This window comes from Plecotus auritus, assembly GCF_963455305.1.
Source record: "Plecotus auritus genome assembly, chromosome: X".
Lineage (NCBI taxonomy): Eukaryota > Metazoa > Chordata > Mammalia > Chiroptera > Vespertilionidae > Plecotus > Plecotus auritus.
The window spans coordinates 40973623-40993030 of record NC_137784.1 but is presented as its reverse complement, the minus strand read 5'-3'; the positions used below and the strand labels follow the sequence as shown (position 1 = coordinate 40993030).

The following is a 19408-nucleotide window of genomic DNA, read 5'->3' as shown; positions in this document are numbered from 1 at the left end:
TAAAAATCACAAACAATGGGATACATACTCCATTATCATGAATTTCTAAATGAATTCTACTTATGCTAACTTTCTACATATGATAAGCCAATATAATTGTGTATATAAGTGAGAGTAGACAGACAAAGGAAGAGATGACGTTCAGGGAAATGTAGGGAAGGTTACTAACTCTAGCTCCCTTATCTTTTCTACTCAACCTGCATTGCTATCCTTAGATCAATAGATCTCCAACTTTAATGTACATAAGAAACTGGGGCAAATTTCTGACATCATCCCCAGAAATTCTAATTTGTTTGGAATGGAGTCAAGGGACTTGAATTTTTAAAAAGCACCCCAGGTAATACTAATGCAAATGTTCATCATTCTGTGAAACAATGTTTTAGATATGTATAAAGTTACATGAAGGAGGCAAGATTTTGTCCAAATCTAAAATTATTTTGGGGTGAGGGAACACATAGTATTCTGACATATAGGCAATACAGAACTAACATGTGCAAGAAGGAAATGCTAGTCTTCTTGAGATAACTTAATAGCCACTGAAGGCAAAGGTGTTTTGATAAATGGTATTAACCTTTTCTGCTTCAGAGCTCAGAGAGAAACAGAAGTTATTTTTAAGTAGTGCTTTTAATAAACAATGGGCAGAAAAGTGGAGGTATTTTTAGTAAGCACATCAGATTTTCCAATATGGTCATAAACAGCAATTTTAAATTCATGTTTTCATTTTCATTTGTATTTACCTCCGCGTTTTTTGAGATTTTCAGTTTTCATTTTACTTCTGCTTCTAAATTCAGGCCCTTTAAAATCATCTTTGTCTTCATTCAGCACTGGCTCTGGTTGTACAATCACTGTACCTAGAATGATTTCATTTAAAAAACCATTACACATATTAAATGTGCACATGAAGTACAAGACTTCAGTTCAGATAAAGCCAACATTGCTGGTACATAGTTTTGTTTCTTTCAAGCTTTCAATACTTGTATAAGGACCTCTTAAGAGAAAATAAAACAGAGAAATAGTAAAAGGGCCAGGTGTCAACAATCAGATTACTTTTTGGAATATTGCTCATAAAAATGGGAGAGGGAGGTATTATAAACTAATTATAACATAAATGTGTGAATAAAGCAGAAAATCTCAGCCCAGTTCTGATTTTTATAGTGCCTATATGAACATCCATGCTAAGTTCCATAAAGAGTTTATAAAATGACCAGATGGGAAATTGTAAAAAGATATCCTATTCTTCTCATAATCCAAATTGTAAACTTAAAAAAAAGATGTTTGAGGTTTCTTTTTATTTCTCAATTATAGTTGACATTAAATATTGTGTTATTTTCAGTTATACAACACAGTGATTAGAAATTTATACAACTTACAAACTGAGAAAAAGATTATTAAGAGATGTTTATATTGCTTTGGATGAGAATAAGGGGGGGCAATATGAGAAGTTAATTCTGCTATTATTGCTGTACCTATTCTGAGGCCTTTCCCAACTAGTATGTCAAAGTTTCAGTTCCCTACAAAGTCCTTAAAGAGTTTCATACAAAAGGTTTCTTTAAGATACTTAAGCTCAAGTACTCTAACAATAAACTGTAGAATGACATCAATTGTTAGTTCCTATGGAAATATTTTAGAAAGACTGTACTTTCTTAGCTATAAAGCATGTGAATTTAAGACAGAGGTTGTTCATTTAATTTTTCATTTTAATCTCTTAAGAAAAAATAAAGCAGGGATATAGAAAAAGGGTCCAGGTCTCACATTTATCTACATTGCTGAGCTTAGTAATTGTGCATTATGGCAACAATTAAGAAAGTAAAACCTGATAGTCAGGGGAGGTTCCCCTGACTCATGTGTCCATGTTATTCAGCAAGCAGATTTTTGCAAGGAAGAGCAATCTAGTTAAATGAATTTCTGAGAAAAGGGGAAGGCACAAAGGACTGAGTTTCTACAAACGGGTAAATTTACATAATCTCCAAAAAAATTTAATCAACCACAACCATTTCACATATATACTCTCAGAGACGCCCCAGCACTTGAAAAAAGCTAAAGATTTATAGCTAACAAAAAATATTAGGATTCTTTCTGAAGTTTCTCCTCTAAATGGAAGCAAAGCAGCAGAGTGGATTCAGCTTTGGATTCAGACAGACCTGGGTTCAAATTTTAGCTTCTCAATTTAAAACTGAAAAAGTTCCTTGAATTCTGAATTTGTTCCTTCGTCTCTACAAGTAGAAACAGTATCTACCTTACAGCACTGTTTTGAGGATTAAATGAGTTAATTTTTTAAGAATCTGGTATCGCCGAAACCGGTTTGGCTCAGTGGATAGAGCGTCGGCTTGCGGACTGAAAGGTCCCAGGTTCGATTCCGGTCAAGGGCATGTACCTTGGTTGCGGGCATGTCCCCAGTAGGGGGTGTGCAAGAGGCAGCTGATCGATGTTTCTCTCTCATCGATGTTTCTAACTCTCTATCCCTCTCCCTTCCTCTCTGTAAAAAATCAATAAAATATATTTAAAAAAAAAAAGAATCTGGTATCTATACACACTCAATATATAATTATTAACAATAATTATAAATCACCCAAATTTAACCTCATAGAATGAGTTTATTTCTGGTTTAGTGGGAAAGTACTATGCTTAGGGCAAGTTAGTAACATCTCATACTAACTTTCTTCCACAACATCATTAAAAGAAATATTTGAATTCCTAGTTCTTAGCTCACCCAGTAGCCATCATAAAGACTCCCAGTGACAACCACTGACAATGAAGCAAGCCAAAGTGAATCACTGCCTATAGGACTCAGACTCCCATGTTAGCAGTTTCTGTCCTTGGCTAGCAAAACCATTATATAATATTATCATAGATTATTTGCAAAAACCATGTAAATGGTAGGCCCATCTATTTTCCTTCTATCTTTCTTCTTTCTCTCATTTACTCATTTTTCCTCACTTCATTCCTCAGCTACAGTAACTTCTAATTGGTCTTAGTCAAGCAATGTCTTATCCTCCTACCCACCATTTTTTAAAATTTCTGTAGTCAAAAAACATGTCATAAAAACATAAGTACAAAGAAGAAAATTTACTGAACAATGCTGTCAAAATAAATTTGAAAAATCTGCTAAGAGCCATAAACTATTTAATAAAGAAAAATAATCCAAACTTTTAACTCTGAAACACCGTGAAATTACCAAGACCCTTGTCATTCTCTCATGAGGAAATCATTCTGCTCTCAGACTTGGACTATGAAAAACTCAAGATTTTCATTTGGCTTTTTTGTCGCAATTTAATTAACTATGCTTAAAGGTTAGAACTGCAACAGTTGAGAAATATATTGACAAGGCTTTTTAAAGGGATAATTACAAAAAATACACCTAAATCTATCTTTAATAGTTAACTTTAGCTTTAACTCTTAGGAAATTTAAGAGTACAGTAAAACTCAATTTTAAATGTTTTTGTTAAAAAGTTTTCAGAATATTCATTATGTTTTTCTACAAAGCAAGCACATTAAAATTTACTGAACCAAAACTTAATATATTAAAATGTTAAACCAACTTCCACAATCATGTATAATGAAAACTAAAATCCCTTTTCTAGAACCCATTCGAAAGAGAAAATAAGTGTTGTTCTTTTCAAAGCTGACTGAATATTCTAAATTAATAACCTCAATAACACATTATCATTTCCATCACTATTAAAATGCCAGATTGGTCCTTTACACACAATTAACAAAAATCAAGTTCCAATTTTATAATAATAACTTATTAAAATACATTTCAACTTAAATTCATATGAAAAAATAATACACATTACCTTTTGGCAAGCTTTGCATAGTAATATCATTTTCTGAATTGTCATTAGAAGCATCTTCATTTACAGTCTCATCCAAAGGTTTTTCATCATCAGATTCTACATATTTTGTTACAATTGAAGGTTTCCTATGAAAGAATTACATCCATAGAATTATGGACACTTCTGACAATTGGAATAACACCCAAAGAATATAAATAACAGGTTTAGATTGAGCAGTGGCTCTTACACAGGAAAACATATCAAAATCACCTAGGGAAGCATACATCTCTATTCCATATTAGTGAAGATTACAACTCAGTAGGTAGGACCAAGACATGTGCATTCAAATAAGCTACCAAGGGATTGTGAAGGAAACTCCTGGTTAAGAATCATTACTTTAGAGAATAAGTTAATAACAATCAAGCTGTGTTTATTAAGAGATATTCCCATCCTGGCCAGGTAGGTCAGCTGGTTAGAGCATCGTCCAGATACCCGGGCTCTGGTTGCAGGTTCAATCACCGGTAAGGGTACATACAAGAATCAACCAATGAATGCATGAATCAATGAAGCAATGAATCAATGTTTCTATCTCTTCCTCTCTTTCTTCTCTTTCTTTCTCTCTCTCTCTCTCTCTCTCTCTCTCTCTCTCTCTCTCTCTCTCTCAAAATCTATAAATAAAATTTTAAAATTATCCCAAATGCTTCAGAGCAGGACAGTTTTAAAAAAGAGAGACAGTCCCACTGATCAGAAACAACAAAAGTCCAATAAAGTAAATTGAAAACTCCTAATAAGAACTATACTGCCCTAACTGGTTTGGCTCAGTGGATAGAGCATCGGCCTGCGGACTGAAGGGTCCCAGGTTCGATTCCGGTCAAGGGCATGTACCTTGGTTGCGGGCACATCCCCAGCAGGGGGTGTGCAGGAGGCAGCTGATCGATGTTTCTCTCTCATCGATGTTTCTAACTCTCTATCCCTCTCCCTTCCTCTCTGTAAAAAATCAATAAAATATATTTTTTTTAAAAAAAGAACTATACTACACAGCCCAGCCAGTGTTGCTCAGTGGTTGAGCATCGACCTATGAACCAGGAGGTCACGGTTCAATTCCCAGTCAGGGCACATGCCCAGGTTCTGGGCTCGATCCCCAGTGTGGGACATGCAGGAGGCAACCAAACAATGATTCTCTCTCATCACTGATGTTTCTATCTTTATCTCTCTCTCCCTTCCTCTCTGAAATCAATAAAAATATATTTTAAAAGAAGAATTATGCTACATAGTGTAGTATGCATTATAGTATGCTTGGAAGTAGTTTCAGTCATTATGTACAATTCACTGGCAATTTTACACAGATAAGTATTTTTTACCATTCTTTGATCTCCTTATAAATTCCTCATAACTATAATGGCTACCACTCCCAATCTTAGACAATTTCACATAACCCTAAAAAAAACATACTGCCTCATGAGGCATTCAGTATTTCATTTCCCTTTTCCTCCTTTTTCAAAGCACATATATGATCTAAAAGAAGTGATATACATATTGTAAAGGCCACTAGCACCTAATAAATCCTCCCCAGAAAATTCAATAAGAATTCAAAGTCAGAATGAATTAATAATTATTGAAGCCAAGTGATAAATAAAAGATTCATTATACTATACTGAGCATTTGAATATGTATGTTTGTATAAAATAGTTTACTTAAAACAAGAGTACTTCAAGTAAGTTTAGAAAAAAGTTATTCTTAGAAAAAAATACAATCTGAAAAATAAATTAACTTTTTTCCCTGCAACATCAACCAACCTCTTTGATCGTGATGATCCTGACGATTTGGATTTTCCTGAAGAGCTAGCTCCCTAAATGTGAAAAATAAATACAGAGGTGATTAAGACTTTGAAAGAAACACCCCTAAAATTAACTAGTAACCGTGTATTAGCGTGTGCATCTCGGTCGTGGTGTGGCCTCCCATCGTCTCCTCTGCAAATGGGCTCCCTGGCCTAGCGCCCCCGTTCCCGCCACCATGATCGCGCGCCGAGATCAGCGAGGGGTCGCCGCCGAGGTTTCCACCAGTCCACAAGCAAGAGCATGGCAGCCATCCCCTCCAGCGGCTCACTCGTGGCCACCCACGACTACTAACGGCGCCGCCTGGGTTCCACTCCCAGTAACAACTCCTGTGGAAGTGCTGAGTACCCTGGGGAAGCCATCCCCCACCACCCGGGTCTCTCCAAAGCCGACCCAGGTCACTGGTGGGCAAGCTTCTTTTTTGGGAAGTCCACTCTCCCATTCATGGCCACAGTGTTGGAGTCCCCAGAGCACTCGGAATCTCCCCAGGCCGCCAGCAGCGTGATCACCTGTGACCTGGCTCGGGAAGCCACAAGGAAGCAGCCTGGCGGCCAGCCTGGCAAAGCCAACGCTGGGCCACCATCCTGAGTGGCTGCCACCAGACTTCCAGAGGCGCAAGGCTCTTTGAGCCCCTCCCCGCCCCGCCCCCCCCCATCCCCTTCCCTCACCCCACCTCTTGTAGACTAGGCCGGCTGCAACAAGCATACGCAGTTGGGTTCTTTTATAGCAAAACAGCAAAACACCAAAAAGGAAGTTGAGTAGAGCCCCACTCTTTACTACCCAAGCCACACGCAAGCCTGCCTAACACCCCATAACCATGTGCCTTGCACCAAGTGGAAAATAAATGAGAAGCAGACAGCAAAAAAAAAAAAAATTAACTAGTAACCTATGACAAGACCTCTGATACAGTGATATAATGATACATACATGTATATATATGTAAAATATTTTTCTAAAAGGAACTTAAAATCTAATTCTCATTGACTCCCAGGTTTCCTAGTTTTAAAATAATTTTCTGAGTTTTTATTAAATTGTTAATGTTAAATTTTAGGGGGTGAGCCCAGAAGGGTATGGCTCAATGGATTAACCAGGAGGTCATGGTTCGATTCCTGGTCAGGACACATGCCAGGGTTTCGGGCTTAATCCCCAGAAGGGGCCATACAGGAGGCAGCCTATCAATGATTCATCACTGATGTTTCTATCTCTCTCTCTCTCTCCCTTCCTCTCTGAAATGAATAAAAATATATTTAAGAAAAATTTAGTACTATTTGTAATACTTCAAACAATTAAAAAAAATTTAAAAGAAAAAAAAAATTAGGGGGAGGGAGAGGTTACACTTCTGTATCAAGTTCTTAGCCCAAGTCAACAAAGACAAAAAAAAGATCTAGAAATAATCAGATCCCAACAGAGGTAGGGAGTTTTAAGGATATAAAAATGTGTCATTTTCTCTACCCTAATTATGGCACAAAATACCTTCTACAATTTGATTTAAGACACTAAATTTACTCTTACTTTGCCAGTATAATAAATATATTTTACTGGATTAAATATTTTACATTAGGTAAAAAGAATACCAAAATCATAGTGTAGGCCTGGTGAAGGATCATGTGAAGGATCCCAGGATAGGTTCCTATGATAATGCTCAAGATACCCGGACTATCCAGTTTTGAGAAATCTCAGAATCATGTTTTGCCTGTAACAACCACCTTCAGCACCACTGTTACAATATAATAATGTTCAAATATCTATCTGTTAGCAAGCCTTCAGTTGTCTGACTTTTGGTATACTGCTGAACCACAATAATATCAAAATCAATAAATATCTTCTAAAAACGAACAACTACCCAAAATGAAGTAGCATAATAATACTTGGGTATAACAGTGAATTTAACACATGCATGAATTAAATAGAAGCAATCTAAGACATTACTCTAGTTGTTATTAGCAATTATTTTAAATGTTTCAAATTATTCTTACCTCCTCCTTGCTGTTTTCCACCATATCAGAGTTATTTCCAGTACCAATGATTTTATCTTAAAAGAGAAGAAATAAAAACATTATTTATCTCTTCAATCCATTATCAAACAGAACAGCAAAACCTACGACTCCATGAACACATTTTTTAATCTATGAAGCATGACAGTATTCATTAATTTATTCCTAGAAGAGTTGTCTGACTAAAATCACTCTTAAATTTCAAAAAAGAGTAGTCTGGTAGCAAACCATTCCCTATTATAATTGTCTAAGGTTTAATCTCTTAAAAGAAATTTTAAGCTTCATCTCCTACTAAAAATAAAATCATACTATTAATAAATTGTATGTCTCTGCCCTAGCCAGTTTTGCTCAGTGGCTAGAGCATCGACCTGTGGACCAAAGGATCCCAGGAATGATTCCGGTCAAGGACACGTACCTTGGTTGCAGGCTCCTCCCTGGCCCAGGCCCTGGTCGGAACTCATGCAGGAGGCAACCAATCGATGTGTTTCTCTCACATTAATGTTTCTCTCTGTCTTTCCCTCTCTTCCACTCTCCCTTAAAAAAAAAATCAATGGAAAAATATCCTCGGGTATGGATTAATAAACAAACAAAAATAAATTAATTAAATAAATAAATATATAAATAAATTGTAAAAAAGATACAGTAAAATAACAGCAAACTAACCTAAAGAAAACACAGAGAAGGAAATAAAGATTAGAGAGGAAATTAATGAAACTGGGCATAAAAAAGCAATAGAGAAAAATCAGTGATACTTGATGTGGTCCCTCAGTATCTGTCCCTCTGCAGATATGAAATCCTGGAGGGCTCAAGTCCCTTAAATAAAATGCTGAAGTACTTGCATTTAACCTACACCCATCCTGCCATATACTTTAAATCATCTGTGGATTACTTCCAATGCCTCAAATAATATAACAGCCACATAAATATTTGTTATACTGTATTGTTTATGGAGTAATGACAAGAAAAAAAAAACTATACATATTCAGCATGGACACAACAATCACAAGCCAACTACATAGTACACGTCACCAAAAACATAATTTTTTTCCAAAAATGTTCAATCCATGTTTGGTTGAATCCATAGAAGATATAAGGAGACCCACACTGTAATGCTTTGAAAAGATGAACAAAATTGACAAAGTGTAAACTAGATTAGTCAAGAAAAAGAGACAAAACTCAAATACTAGAATCAAAAATTAAAGACGGGATGTTACTAACTATTTTAAAAGGGGAGATTGCCCAGACAGATGTGGTTCAGCAGTTGAGCATTGACCCAGGAACCAAGAAGTCACTGGTTCAATTCCCATCCAAGGTATATGCCCGGGTTGCGGCTCAATCCCCAGTGGGGGGGGGGGGTGTGCAAGAGGCAGCCAATCAATGATTTTTCTCTCATCGTTGATGTTTCTCTCTCTCTCCCTCTCCCTTCCTCTCAGAAATTGAGAAGAATATATATTTTAAAAGGGGGAGTATATTGAAATATCTTGAACAATTGTACACCAAAAAATTAGATAACCTAAATAAAATGGACAAATTCTTAAACACACACAAACTAATGAAACTGACTCAAGAATAGACATTGTGGTAGGTTAAAAATGGCTACAGAGTAAGTGGATGTTTACTGAGGACCCTTCTAAAAGACACTGCTGAATGCTAGGGGAAAAATTAACTTAAAAGTATCTGTAATCAAGATGCTCACAGTCTAATGGGAAAGACTGGTATCTAAATAATTATAATACAACTAGTGGCCCAGTGCAAGAAATTCGTGTACGGGGGAGTGTCCCTCAGCCTGCCCTGCACCCTCTCCAATCTGGGACCCCTTGGGGGATGTCCAACTGCTGGCAGGGAGGGCCTAAACCGGCAGTCAGACATCCCTCTCTCAATCTGGGACCGCAGGCTCCTGACCACTCACCTGCCTGCTTCCCTGATCGCCCCAAACCACTCTGCCTGCTGGCCTGATCAACCCCAACTGCCCCCCCGTTCCGGCCTGATTACCCCTAACTGCCCGCCCCTGCCAGACTGGTCGCCCCTAACCACCTCTGCCTCGGCCCCACCACCATGGCTTTGTCCAGAAGGACATCCAGGACTCCTAGAAGGTCTCCCGATATAATTATCATATTACCCTTTTATTAATATAGATGTGTTGAACTGATCTCAATTCACATGGAAGAATGAGGAAAAACTTAGTTAAGGAAGAAAGTAATGTTTGAGCTAAGACTTGAAGAGTAGTAATACTCAGGTGAGGGGATGGGGTGAGAGAAGGGAGATTCTCCAGCAGAATTCCAGCAAGTATAGACACAAGAGAGTACAGAAGATCAAGGAAGGCAGGGAATTCAAGAAGAAGCTGGGACTGACATAACACTGGAAGAAGCAGACCAGGTACAGGCTACAGAAGTCCTTTTATACTTTGCAAAATAGGTGAAAATTTCTCAGATTTCATTTGCATCTCTGGCAACACTATGAAGGATGGGTTCAAGGATAACCAGTCAAGATTTGAGAGAGTGATTGATAAGGGTGTAAACAGTGGGCATGATGGAAAGGGAGTTAAAATCTGATTCATTTTTTAAAATATTTTTGGATGACAATGAGGTACCATATCACATCTGTCAGAATGGCTATCATCAACAAATAACAAGTGCTGGCAAGGATGTGGAGAAAAAGGAACCCTAGTACGCTGCTGGTGGGAATGAAGACTGGTACAGCCATTGTGGAAAACAGTATGGAGTTTCCTCAAAACATTAGAAATTGAACTGCTGTTTGATCCAGCAATCCCACTTATGGGAATATATCCTAAGAATTCTAAAACATCAATCAGAAAGAATATATAGACCCCTATGTTCATAGCAGCACAATTAGCAATAGCTAAGATTTGGAAACAGCCTAAGTACCCATCAGCAGATGAGTGGATTAAAGGACGTGGAACATCTACACAATGGAATACTACACTGCTGTAAAAAAGAAAGAACTCTTACCATTTGCAACAGCATGGATGAACCTGGAGAGCATTATGCTAAGCAAAATAAGCCAGTCAGAGAAAGATAAGTATCACATGATCTCACTCATTTGTGGAATATAATGAACAACATAAATTGATGAACAAAAATAGATCCAGAGACATAGAAACATCAAACAGACAGTCAAACCTCAGAGGGAAGACAGGGGAGGAAGGGTAAGAGATCAACCAAAGGACTTGTATGCATGCATATAAGCATAATCAATAGACACAGACAATAGGGGGTGAGGGCTTGTGCTGGGGGACAGGATGGGCTGGGAGAGGTCAATGTGGGAAAAGGGAGACATGTAATAATTTGAACAATAAAATATTTTTTAAATAAAACTGTGGGTCATTTACACTATAGAATACTATGCCGCTGTAAAAGAGGGCTCTATTTCCCTTTGGGACAGCATGGATGGGCATGGAAAATATTATGCTAAATGACATAAGCCTAACTGAAAAAGACAACTATCACATGATCTCACTTTACTTATGGAAGCTAATGAACAAAATTAATTGACCAACAAAATAAGACCCAAAGCATGGAGGAATGGAACAGACTGACATACCTCGATGTGGGGTTGGGGGAACGAGAAGAGATAAGCCAAAGAACTTATATACTTACTAGAGGCCCGATGCACAAAATTCATGCACAGGGGGTTGTGGGAGGTCCCTCAGCCCAGCCTGCACCCTCTTGCAATCCGGGACATCTGGCTCCTAACCGCTTGCCTGCCTGACTGATTGCCCCTAACTGCTCACCTGCCTGCCTAATCGCCCCTATCAGCCTCTGCCTCGGCCCCTGCCTGCCATGGTGCTTGCCTCTGCCTTGGCCCCCGCCGCCATGGCTTCATCCGGAAGGTCATCTGAAAGGACATCCAGGTGTCTGGTCTAATTAGCATATTACACTTTTATTATTATGGATATGCATAGCACATAGATACAGGCAATAGGGTAGTGAAGACCTGTGGGGGAGGCAGGGGGCAGCCATGGGAGATATCTGTAATACTATCAACAATAAAAAATATATTTAACAATGAAAAAAATAGGCCAAAAAAAGTTAAATTGTCTGATCTAAAAGCCTTAATTTGAAATTAATTTAAATTATAAACAATCTATATCCCAAAGATGGGCATGAGAATAAATTATAATTTATAATGGGGAAAAAACAGACATTGTGGCCTGGCTGGTGCGGCTCAGAGGTTGAACATCAACTTAGGAACCAGGAGGTCACAGTTCGAATCCAGGTCAGGGCACATGCCCAGGGTTGCAGGCTTGGTCCCAGAGGGGGATGTGCAGGAGGCAGCAGATTGATGATTATCACTCATCTTTGATGTTTCTGTCTCTCTCTCCTTCTCCCTTCCTCTCTAAAATCAATAAAAATGAATTAAAAACAAACACACATTGTGAATAGACCTATAAATGAAGTCTGAATTAGAAATTTAAAAAAAAATCTACCCATAAAGAAAAGAAAAGATCCATATAACTTCACTCAGAATTATACCAAAACAGTAAAAAAAAATCCAGTCCTAGCCGGTTTGACTCAGTGGATAGACCAGACCAAAGGTTACTGGATTCAATTCCAGTTAAGAGCACATACCTTGGTTGCAGGTTCCTCCCCAGCCCAGACCTTGGTCAGGACTCATGCAGGAGGCAACCAATCAATGTGTTTCTCTCACATTGATATTTCTCTCTGTCTTTCCCTCTCTCTAAAAATCAGTGGAAAAATATCCTTGGGTGAGGATTAAAAACATAAAAATCCAAAACAAAACAGAATTAATACAAATTCTTCATAAACTCTCCCAATAAAAAAGGAAGGAACAGCCGAAACCGGTTTGGCTCAGTGGATAGAGCGTCGGCCTGCGGACTGAAAGGTCCCGGGTTCGATTCCGGTCAAGGGCATGTACCTTGGCTGCGAGCACATCCCCAGTGGGAGGTGTGAAGGAGGCAGCTGATCGATGTTTCTCTCTCATCGATGTTTCTAGCTCTCTATCGCTCTCTCTTCCACTCTGTGAAATATCAATAAAATATAAAAAAAAAAAAGGAAGGAACATTTCCCAACTCATTTTATGAGATCAGTATCATACAAAAAATACCACAAAAAGAGAACCCTACAGACCAATATCACTTAGAAATCTACAGACCAATATAACTTATGAATATAGATGCAAAAGTCCAACAAAATAGTAGCAAACTTCAAGAAAATAAAAAACAAGTCTCTCTCCCACAGACTGGGAGAAAATATTTGCAAAAGATGTATCTGATAAAAGACTATCATCTAGCCCTGGCCAGTTTGGCTCAGTGGATAGACCGTCAGCCTGCAGACTGAAGGGTCCCAGGATTGATTCCGGTCAAGGGCACATGCCCAGGTTGCAGGCTCGATCCCCAGTGGGGGGCATGCAGGAGGCAGCCAATCAATGGTCCTCTCTCATCATTGATGTTTCTATCTCTCTCTCCCTCTCCCTTCCTCTTTGAAAGCAATCCTATGTAATAAAAGAGAAACATGTAAATTGACCATACCTCTGCTACGCTCACCAGCCAATCAGGAGTGAGTATGCAAATTAACCCAACAAAGATGGTGGGTTAATTTGCATACACAGGTGCCGGGTGGCGGGAGAGCCAGCGGAGAGTAGAGCGGCTTGGGGAACTTGGCTCCCCAAGCTGCCAGACGGAGAGCAGAGAGGGAGAGCTGGTGGTTTGGAGGACTTGGCAGAGTGGGAGGCCGTGGGACGGAGACAGAGCAGGAAGGGAAAACCCAGAGCCCGGGGGGCACCAGGAATTCTGGGAGTAGTAGTTCTGATGGCAGCCCCAGGACCGGAAGCAGAAGCCCAGAGCGCAGGGAGCACCAGGAATGCTGGGAATCATAGTTCTGGTGGCAGATGGATCTCCTATACCAGCCGTGGGCAAACTACAGCCCGCGGGCCGGATCCGGCTGTTCTATCCAGGTCTCTTGCTCTCCTATCTGCTCCTTTACTTTTAATTTATATTAGTTCACACAAACACTCCATCCATGCTTTTGTTCGGGCCCTCCGGTCCAGTTTAAGAACCCATTGTGGCCCTCGAGTCAAAAACTTTGCCCACCCCTGTGACCTAGACACTAGAGCAAAGTGAGCCTGGAGCAAGTTACTGTTGCGGTGGGGGATGGAGAGGAAGCAAAGGTGAGAGACATAAGTAAAATCAGAGTATCTAGGAAAAATTAAAGGGAAGATATCCTAAAACTCCCAGGAAATCTCCACCAATGAAGCAAAGAAAAAAAGATGCCTCTATTATTCGGTGAGCAACAAACCAAACTGGGTTGGGGTCTCAGACAATTCACTCGTAGGATTGCAAATACAGACAGAAACTCCCAGATTGGAGAGGGCTCCCCTGAGGGCTCCCAGATTGGAGAGGGTGCAGGTCGGGCTGAGGGACACCCCCGCTCCGTGCACAAATCTTCGTGCACCGGTCCCCTAGTAAAATATATTGTAAAAAGACTATCATCTAAAATATACAAAGAATTCTCACAACGCAACAATAAAATACACATGATTAAACATAGGCAAAAGATTTGAAGACATCTTACCAAAGATATAAAAATGGCAAATATGCTTCACATCAGGGAATTGGAAATTAAAGATGCTTCACATCATGTATCATTAGGGAATTGGAAATTAAAACAAGATAACACTACACACCTCTTACAATGTACAGCCCTGTCCGGTTTGGCTCAGTGGACAGAACATCAGCCCACGGACTGAAGGATCCCGGTTCAATCCCCGTCAAGGGCAAATACCTGGGTTGTAGGCTCGATCCCCAGTCCTGGTCAGGGCATGTGCAAGAGGCAACTAATCAAAGTGTCTCTTTCACACAGCTGTCTCTCTCTGTGTCTCTCCCCCTACCTTCCACTCTCTCTAAAAAAAAAAAACCAATGGAAAAAATATCCTTGGATGAGGATTACCAACAACAACAAAAAAGAATGTACAAAATGCAGAACACTAACAATAACAAATGCTGGTGAGGATGTAGAGCAAAAGAACTATCATCATTGCTTATGGGAATGCAAAATACTACTGCCCCTTTGGAAGAGATTTTAGCAGTTTCTTCCATATTAACCATACTCTTACTATATGATCCAGCAATCACACTCCCCAATATTTACCCAAATAAGTTAAAAACTATGTGCACTCCAAAACCTACACTCAAATTCTTATAAATATCTTTATTTATATTAACATCTTTATAAGCAGCTTTATCCATAATTGCCAAAACTTGGAAGCAACCATGATATTCTTTAGAATGTGAATAGATAAACTAACTATGGTACATCCAGACAGTAAAATTATTATTTAGCATTAAAAAGAAATAAGCTATAAAGCCAAGAAAAGAGATGGAGAAACACTGAATGCATTATTATTAACTGAAAGAAGATAATCTGAAAAGGCCACATAGTGTATCATTCTAACTATATGACATTCTGGAAAAGGCAAAACTATGAAAACAGTAAAAAGATCAGTGTTTGCTAGGGGTTGGGGGGTGGGGGGTGGAAAGAAAGGCTAGATAGACCAACAGAGGCATAATGCAGCGAAACTAACCAGTATGATACTATCTATATATATAAAAGCCTAAGCGACCAAATGACCAAACAACCAGTCGACTGGTTGCTATGACACGCACTGACCACCAGGGGGTAGACGCTCAACACAGGAGCTGCCCCCTGATGGTCAGTACGCTCCCACACCCAACCTCCTGCTGTCAGCCAACCAGCCAGCCAGCCAACGTCCCACGATCCCCCTGTTCCCACCAGGCCGGCCCCGATCACCCTAAATGGGACTGGGCGAGATGGCCCCAATTGGCCCTTATCACCAGCCAGGCCAAGGGACCCCACCTGTGCACGAATATGTGCACCTGGCCTCTAGTATAATAAAAGGGTAATATGCTAATTAGACCGGACCTCTTTCGGACGTTCTGCCTAATGAAGCCGGGGCCTGAGGGAAGCCAGCCCAGGTCCTGGGTGCCTGCAGCGGCGCAAGGGAAGCAGTGAGGGTACCAGGTGCCTGCCGGTGGCCGGAGGAGGGAAGCCTGGGACCCAGGTGTTAGAGGGAAGCCAGTGCCAGCAGCCGGGGGAAGAAAGGCCTACTCTTACACGAATTTTCGTGCATCGGGCCTCTAGTGATACTATAATGGTAGATAAATGTCATTAAAATATATGTGAACAATCCTTAGAATGTAAAACATCAAGAGGAAAATCTAATGCAAACTATGAGTTTGGGATGATAATGACTTGTCAATGTAGGTTCATCTATTATAACGAATATATGGCTTTGGTACAGGATGATTACACTTGGGGATGCTGTGCTCATGTAGAGAGGAATATATAGGGGATCTCTGTACTTTACACTTAATTTTTCAGTGAACTTAAACCAAAACTACTCTAAAATATAAAATTGGGGGGGTGGGTCAATCCTCACCAGAGGGATATTTTTTCCATTGCTTTTCAAAGAATGGAGGGGAGGGAAGATGAGAGAGGGGAGGGAGAGTGAGAGAGAGAAAGAGAGAGAGAGGGGGGAGGTTGAAAGAGAAACATCGATTTGAGGGAGACACATCGGCAGGTTGCGGGAAGCGACCCCTACAACCCAGGTACATGCCCTTGACCGAATATCGAACCCACAACCCTTCAGTGCACACACAGGCCAATGCTCTAACCACTGAGACACTCTGGCAGGGCTTAAAATCTATTTTTTAAAACGCTAAACAAAAAAGGAATTTCCTCAACTATTTACAAAATATCCATAGGTATCATACTTCATGGTAAAAGACTGAATGTTTTCTTTTCCCCTCTAAGATCAGGAAAAAGACAAGAATATCTACTCTTGCCACTTCTATTCAAGACTGTAATGGAGATTCTAGCCAGAGCATGAAGGAAACAGAAAGAAATAAAATGCATCAAGATTGAAAAGAAGTAAAGTAATAGTTGACCCTTGAACAATATGGGTTTAAACTGTATAGAATTCAGTGGTTCTCAACCTTTCTAGTGCCGTGACCCTTTAATACAGTTCCTCATGTTGTGGTGACCCCCAACCATAAAATTATTTTTGTTGCTACTTCATAACTGTAATTTTGCTACTGTTATGAATCGTAATGTAAATATCTGTGTTTTCCGATGGACTTAGACGACCCTGCTAGTGGTTCTCAGCCTGTGGGTCGTGACCCACAAGGTGAGAACCGCTGCTGTAGAGCAAGTTTACAGGATACAAAGTCTACTAATAAAAATAAAATGAAATAAAACTGGCCCTGGTTGGGTGGTTCAGTTGGTAGGAGTGTTGTCCCATACATAAAAAGGTTGCCAGTTCCATTTCAGGTAAGGGAACATACCTAGGCTGCAGGTTGGATCACCAGTTGGCATGCATATAGGAGGCAACCAATGAGTGTTTCTCTTTCACACATGTTTCTCTCTCTCTCTCTCTCTCTCTCTCTCTCTCTCTCTCTCTCTCTCTCTCTCTCTCTCTCTTTCTCTCTCTCTCTCCTAGTCTCTCTCCCTCTCAAAATCAATATTTTTAAAAAAACAAACTGAGGAGGCGGAATAGACAGACGTGTTCCGAGCCTTGTCCTGGAGCAGAAAGAAAGAACAGCTAAGGGTCGCACGAGGAGTGTTTGTTGGAAAGTTAAGGGACAGATAAACTCCAGGAGAAGGTGGGGGACTGCTAGACGAGGTTCCCCTGACCTGGCAGCCCCCACTGAGGCTGGGTCCCCTCCCAGAGCTACGGGCTCGGATGCGGAGACTGCGCCATCTTGAAAGGGAAAGTGGAGCTTATCGGGTGAAGGCATGTATGAGAGTGGGGTGGGGGGGGCCAATGGTAAGATATGTACACATATAATACCTTAATAAAAAAAATAAAAAATAAAAATAAAAGAAAGTGGAGCTTATCGAAAGCCTGAAAATCCACAAGACAGCACCCACCGAACAGCTGAAAGCCCCAGAACACCGGTCCCCAATTGGCGCAAACACACGGATTCAGAGGAGCTCTACACTCCACCATGGAAAGGTCAGATTTCGCCTGGGATAAGGTGAGGTCTCTGGTCCCGGCGGGAGAGAGGAACGCGCGTTTTGCGGGAGCTGGAGGACCAGGGAAGTCTGTGCCTAGAAAAATCCATGGCTGTTGGGGCTGGTGTGATCCGTGAATGTGGAAGGGGATCCTCAGAGCTGCTAACAGAAGGCCTCTCTAAAAAGCAACCCATTTTGATCTGACCTGCAGGGACAGCCTAAGAATTTCAAGGTGTGCCGGTTGCTTAGAGTTACGCGCAGCCCCCTAGTTCGCACAGTTGGGCTTTTTCCTCTTGAAATTCTTGCTTCTGATTACTAAGCCCAATACATAGGATCACCCAGTTGGGGACACCCTGGGAGACTGCAGGGGAAAGTTGTTTTTCTGGAACCTGGTGATCGGAGCAGGGAGTGACCATCGGAGAGCCAGCCCTGAGGCAGCCCACTTCCACAAACCTGTATTGAGTGCCACAGGGAAAGAAGGATCTAAATACAGGCTAGAGAGGCCAAAGAGATCCAGAAGTCAATCCAGAAACACTGCCACCAAGGGGCTGAATCACAAATTGACTCTTGTGTAATCCTATCTAATAAAAGAGTAATATGCAAATCAACCATCACTCGGCAACACACACAAGCCACGCCCAACAGCCAATCAGGAGCAAATATGCAAATAAACCCAACCAAGATGTCTATGGCCACAGAGAGCAGGAGGGAGGCTTGGGTTTCCCTGGCAATGGAGGAAGCCAAACTTTCCACCTGCCCTTGCCGGCCTATGCCTCCACTCAAGGCTACAAAGTTTCAATGATAGAAGATACATAAACCCAAGCAGAAATGGCAGCAGCCACGGAGCTGGAAAGAGCAGGAGGCTAGGGTTGCCCCTGGTGATGGAGGAAGCCAAGCTTTCCGCACACCCTGGCCGGCCCAGGCCTCGCTTAAGGCTACAAAGTTTCAATTATAGAAGATACATAAATTCCAATAGAAATGGCTGCTGCCCACCGAGCAAGCAGAAGGCTTGGCTCCGCTCCAGGCTACAAAGTTTCAATTATTAAAGATAAATAAACCCAAGATACCAGTGCCTCCGCTTGGGTCGCCAGGGGGTGTGGCCGGCCTGCAAACCAACACAGGACCCTCGCCCAGGCCGCCTCACGCCCCAAGGGAACCCCCACCCTGATCCGGGACACCCTTCAGGGCAAACCAGCTGGCCCCTACCCATGCACCAGGCCTCTATCCTATCTAATAAAAGAGTAATATGCAGGTTGACCATCACTCCAACACACAAGATGGCTGCCCCCATGTGGTCAAAGATCCTGCCCCCATGTGGACACAAGATGGCCACCACAAGATGGCCAGCAGGGAAGGGCAGTTGGGAGGGACCAGGCCTGCAAGGGAGGGCAGTTGTGGGCGACCAGACCTTCAGGGGAGGGCAGTTAGGGGAAAACAGGCGGGAAGGGGAGCAGTTAGGCATCAATAGGGCTGGCAGGGGAGTGGATAGGGGGTGATCAGGCTGGCAGGCAGAAGTGGTTAGGGGCAATCAGGAAAGCAGGCAGGCGAGCAGTTGGGAGCTAGCAGTCCGAGATTGTGAGAGGGATGTCCGACTGCCCATTTAGGCCCAGTGGGATCGGGCCTAAATGGGCAGTCAGACATCCCTCGAGGGGTCCCAGATTGGAGAGGTTGCAGGCTGGGCTGAGGGACACCTCCCTCCCCCATGCACAAATTTTGTGCACCGGGCCTCTAGTCCTATATAATAAAAGAGTAATATGCAAATTAACCATCACTCCTCTACACCTACAAGCCAC

General features: G+C 41.3%; 1 protein-coding gene and 1 pseudogene across 13 annotated transcripts in view; one reads left to right on the top strand and one right to left on the bottom strand.

The window, feature by feature from the left end:
• Positions 1-19408, bottom strand: part of ATRX (ATRX chromatin remodeler) — a 349866-nt gene that overhangs the window by 256159 nt on the left and 74299 nt on the right. For 7 of the 12 annotated variants that reach the window (XM_080653251.1, XM_080653256.1, XM_080653259.1 and 4 more), the window contains 4 exons: positions 7588-7643; positions 5573-5625; positions 3798-3922; positions 738-851 (listed from right to left, as the gene is read on the bottom strand). In XM_080653251.1, the coding sequence (XP_080509377.1) occupies positions 738-851; positions 3798-3922; positions 5573-5625; positions 7588-7643 (348 nt within the window). The remainder of the gene's footprint in view (positions 1-737; positions 852-3797; positions 3923-5572; positions 5626-7587; positions 7644-19408) is intronic. The other 5 variants (XM_080653261.1, XM_080653254.1, XM_080653252.1 and 2 more) reach the window with 1 other exon arrangement.
• On the top strand, positions 5738-6199 carry LOC308240365 (pancreatic progenitor cell differentiation and proliferation factor-like; annotated as a pseudogene). The gene has a single exon. The product of its transcript is annotated as a pancreatic progenitor cell differentiation and proliferation factor-like (transcript).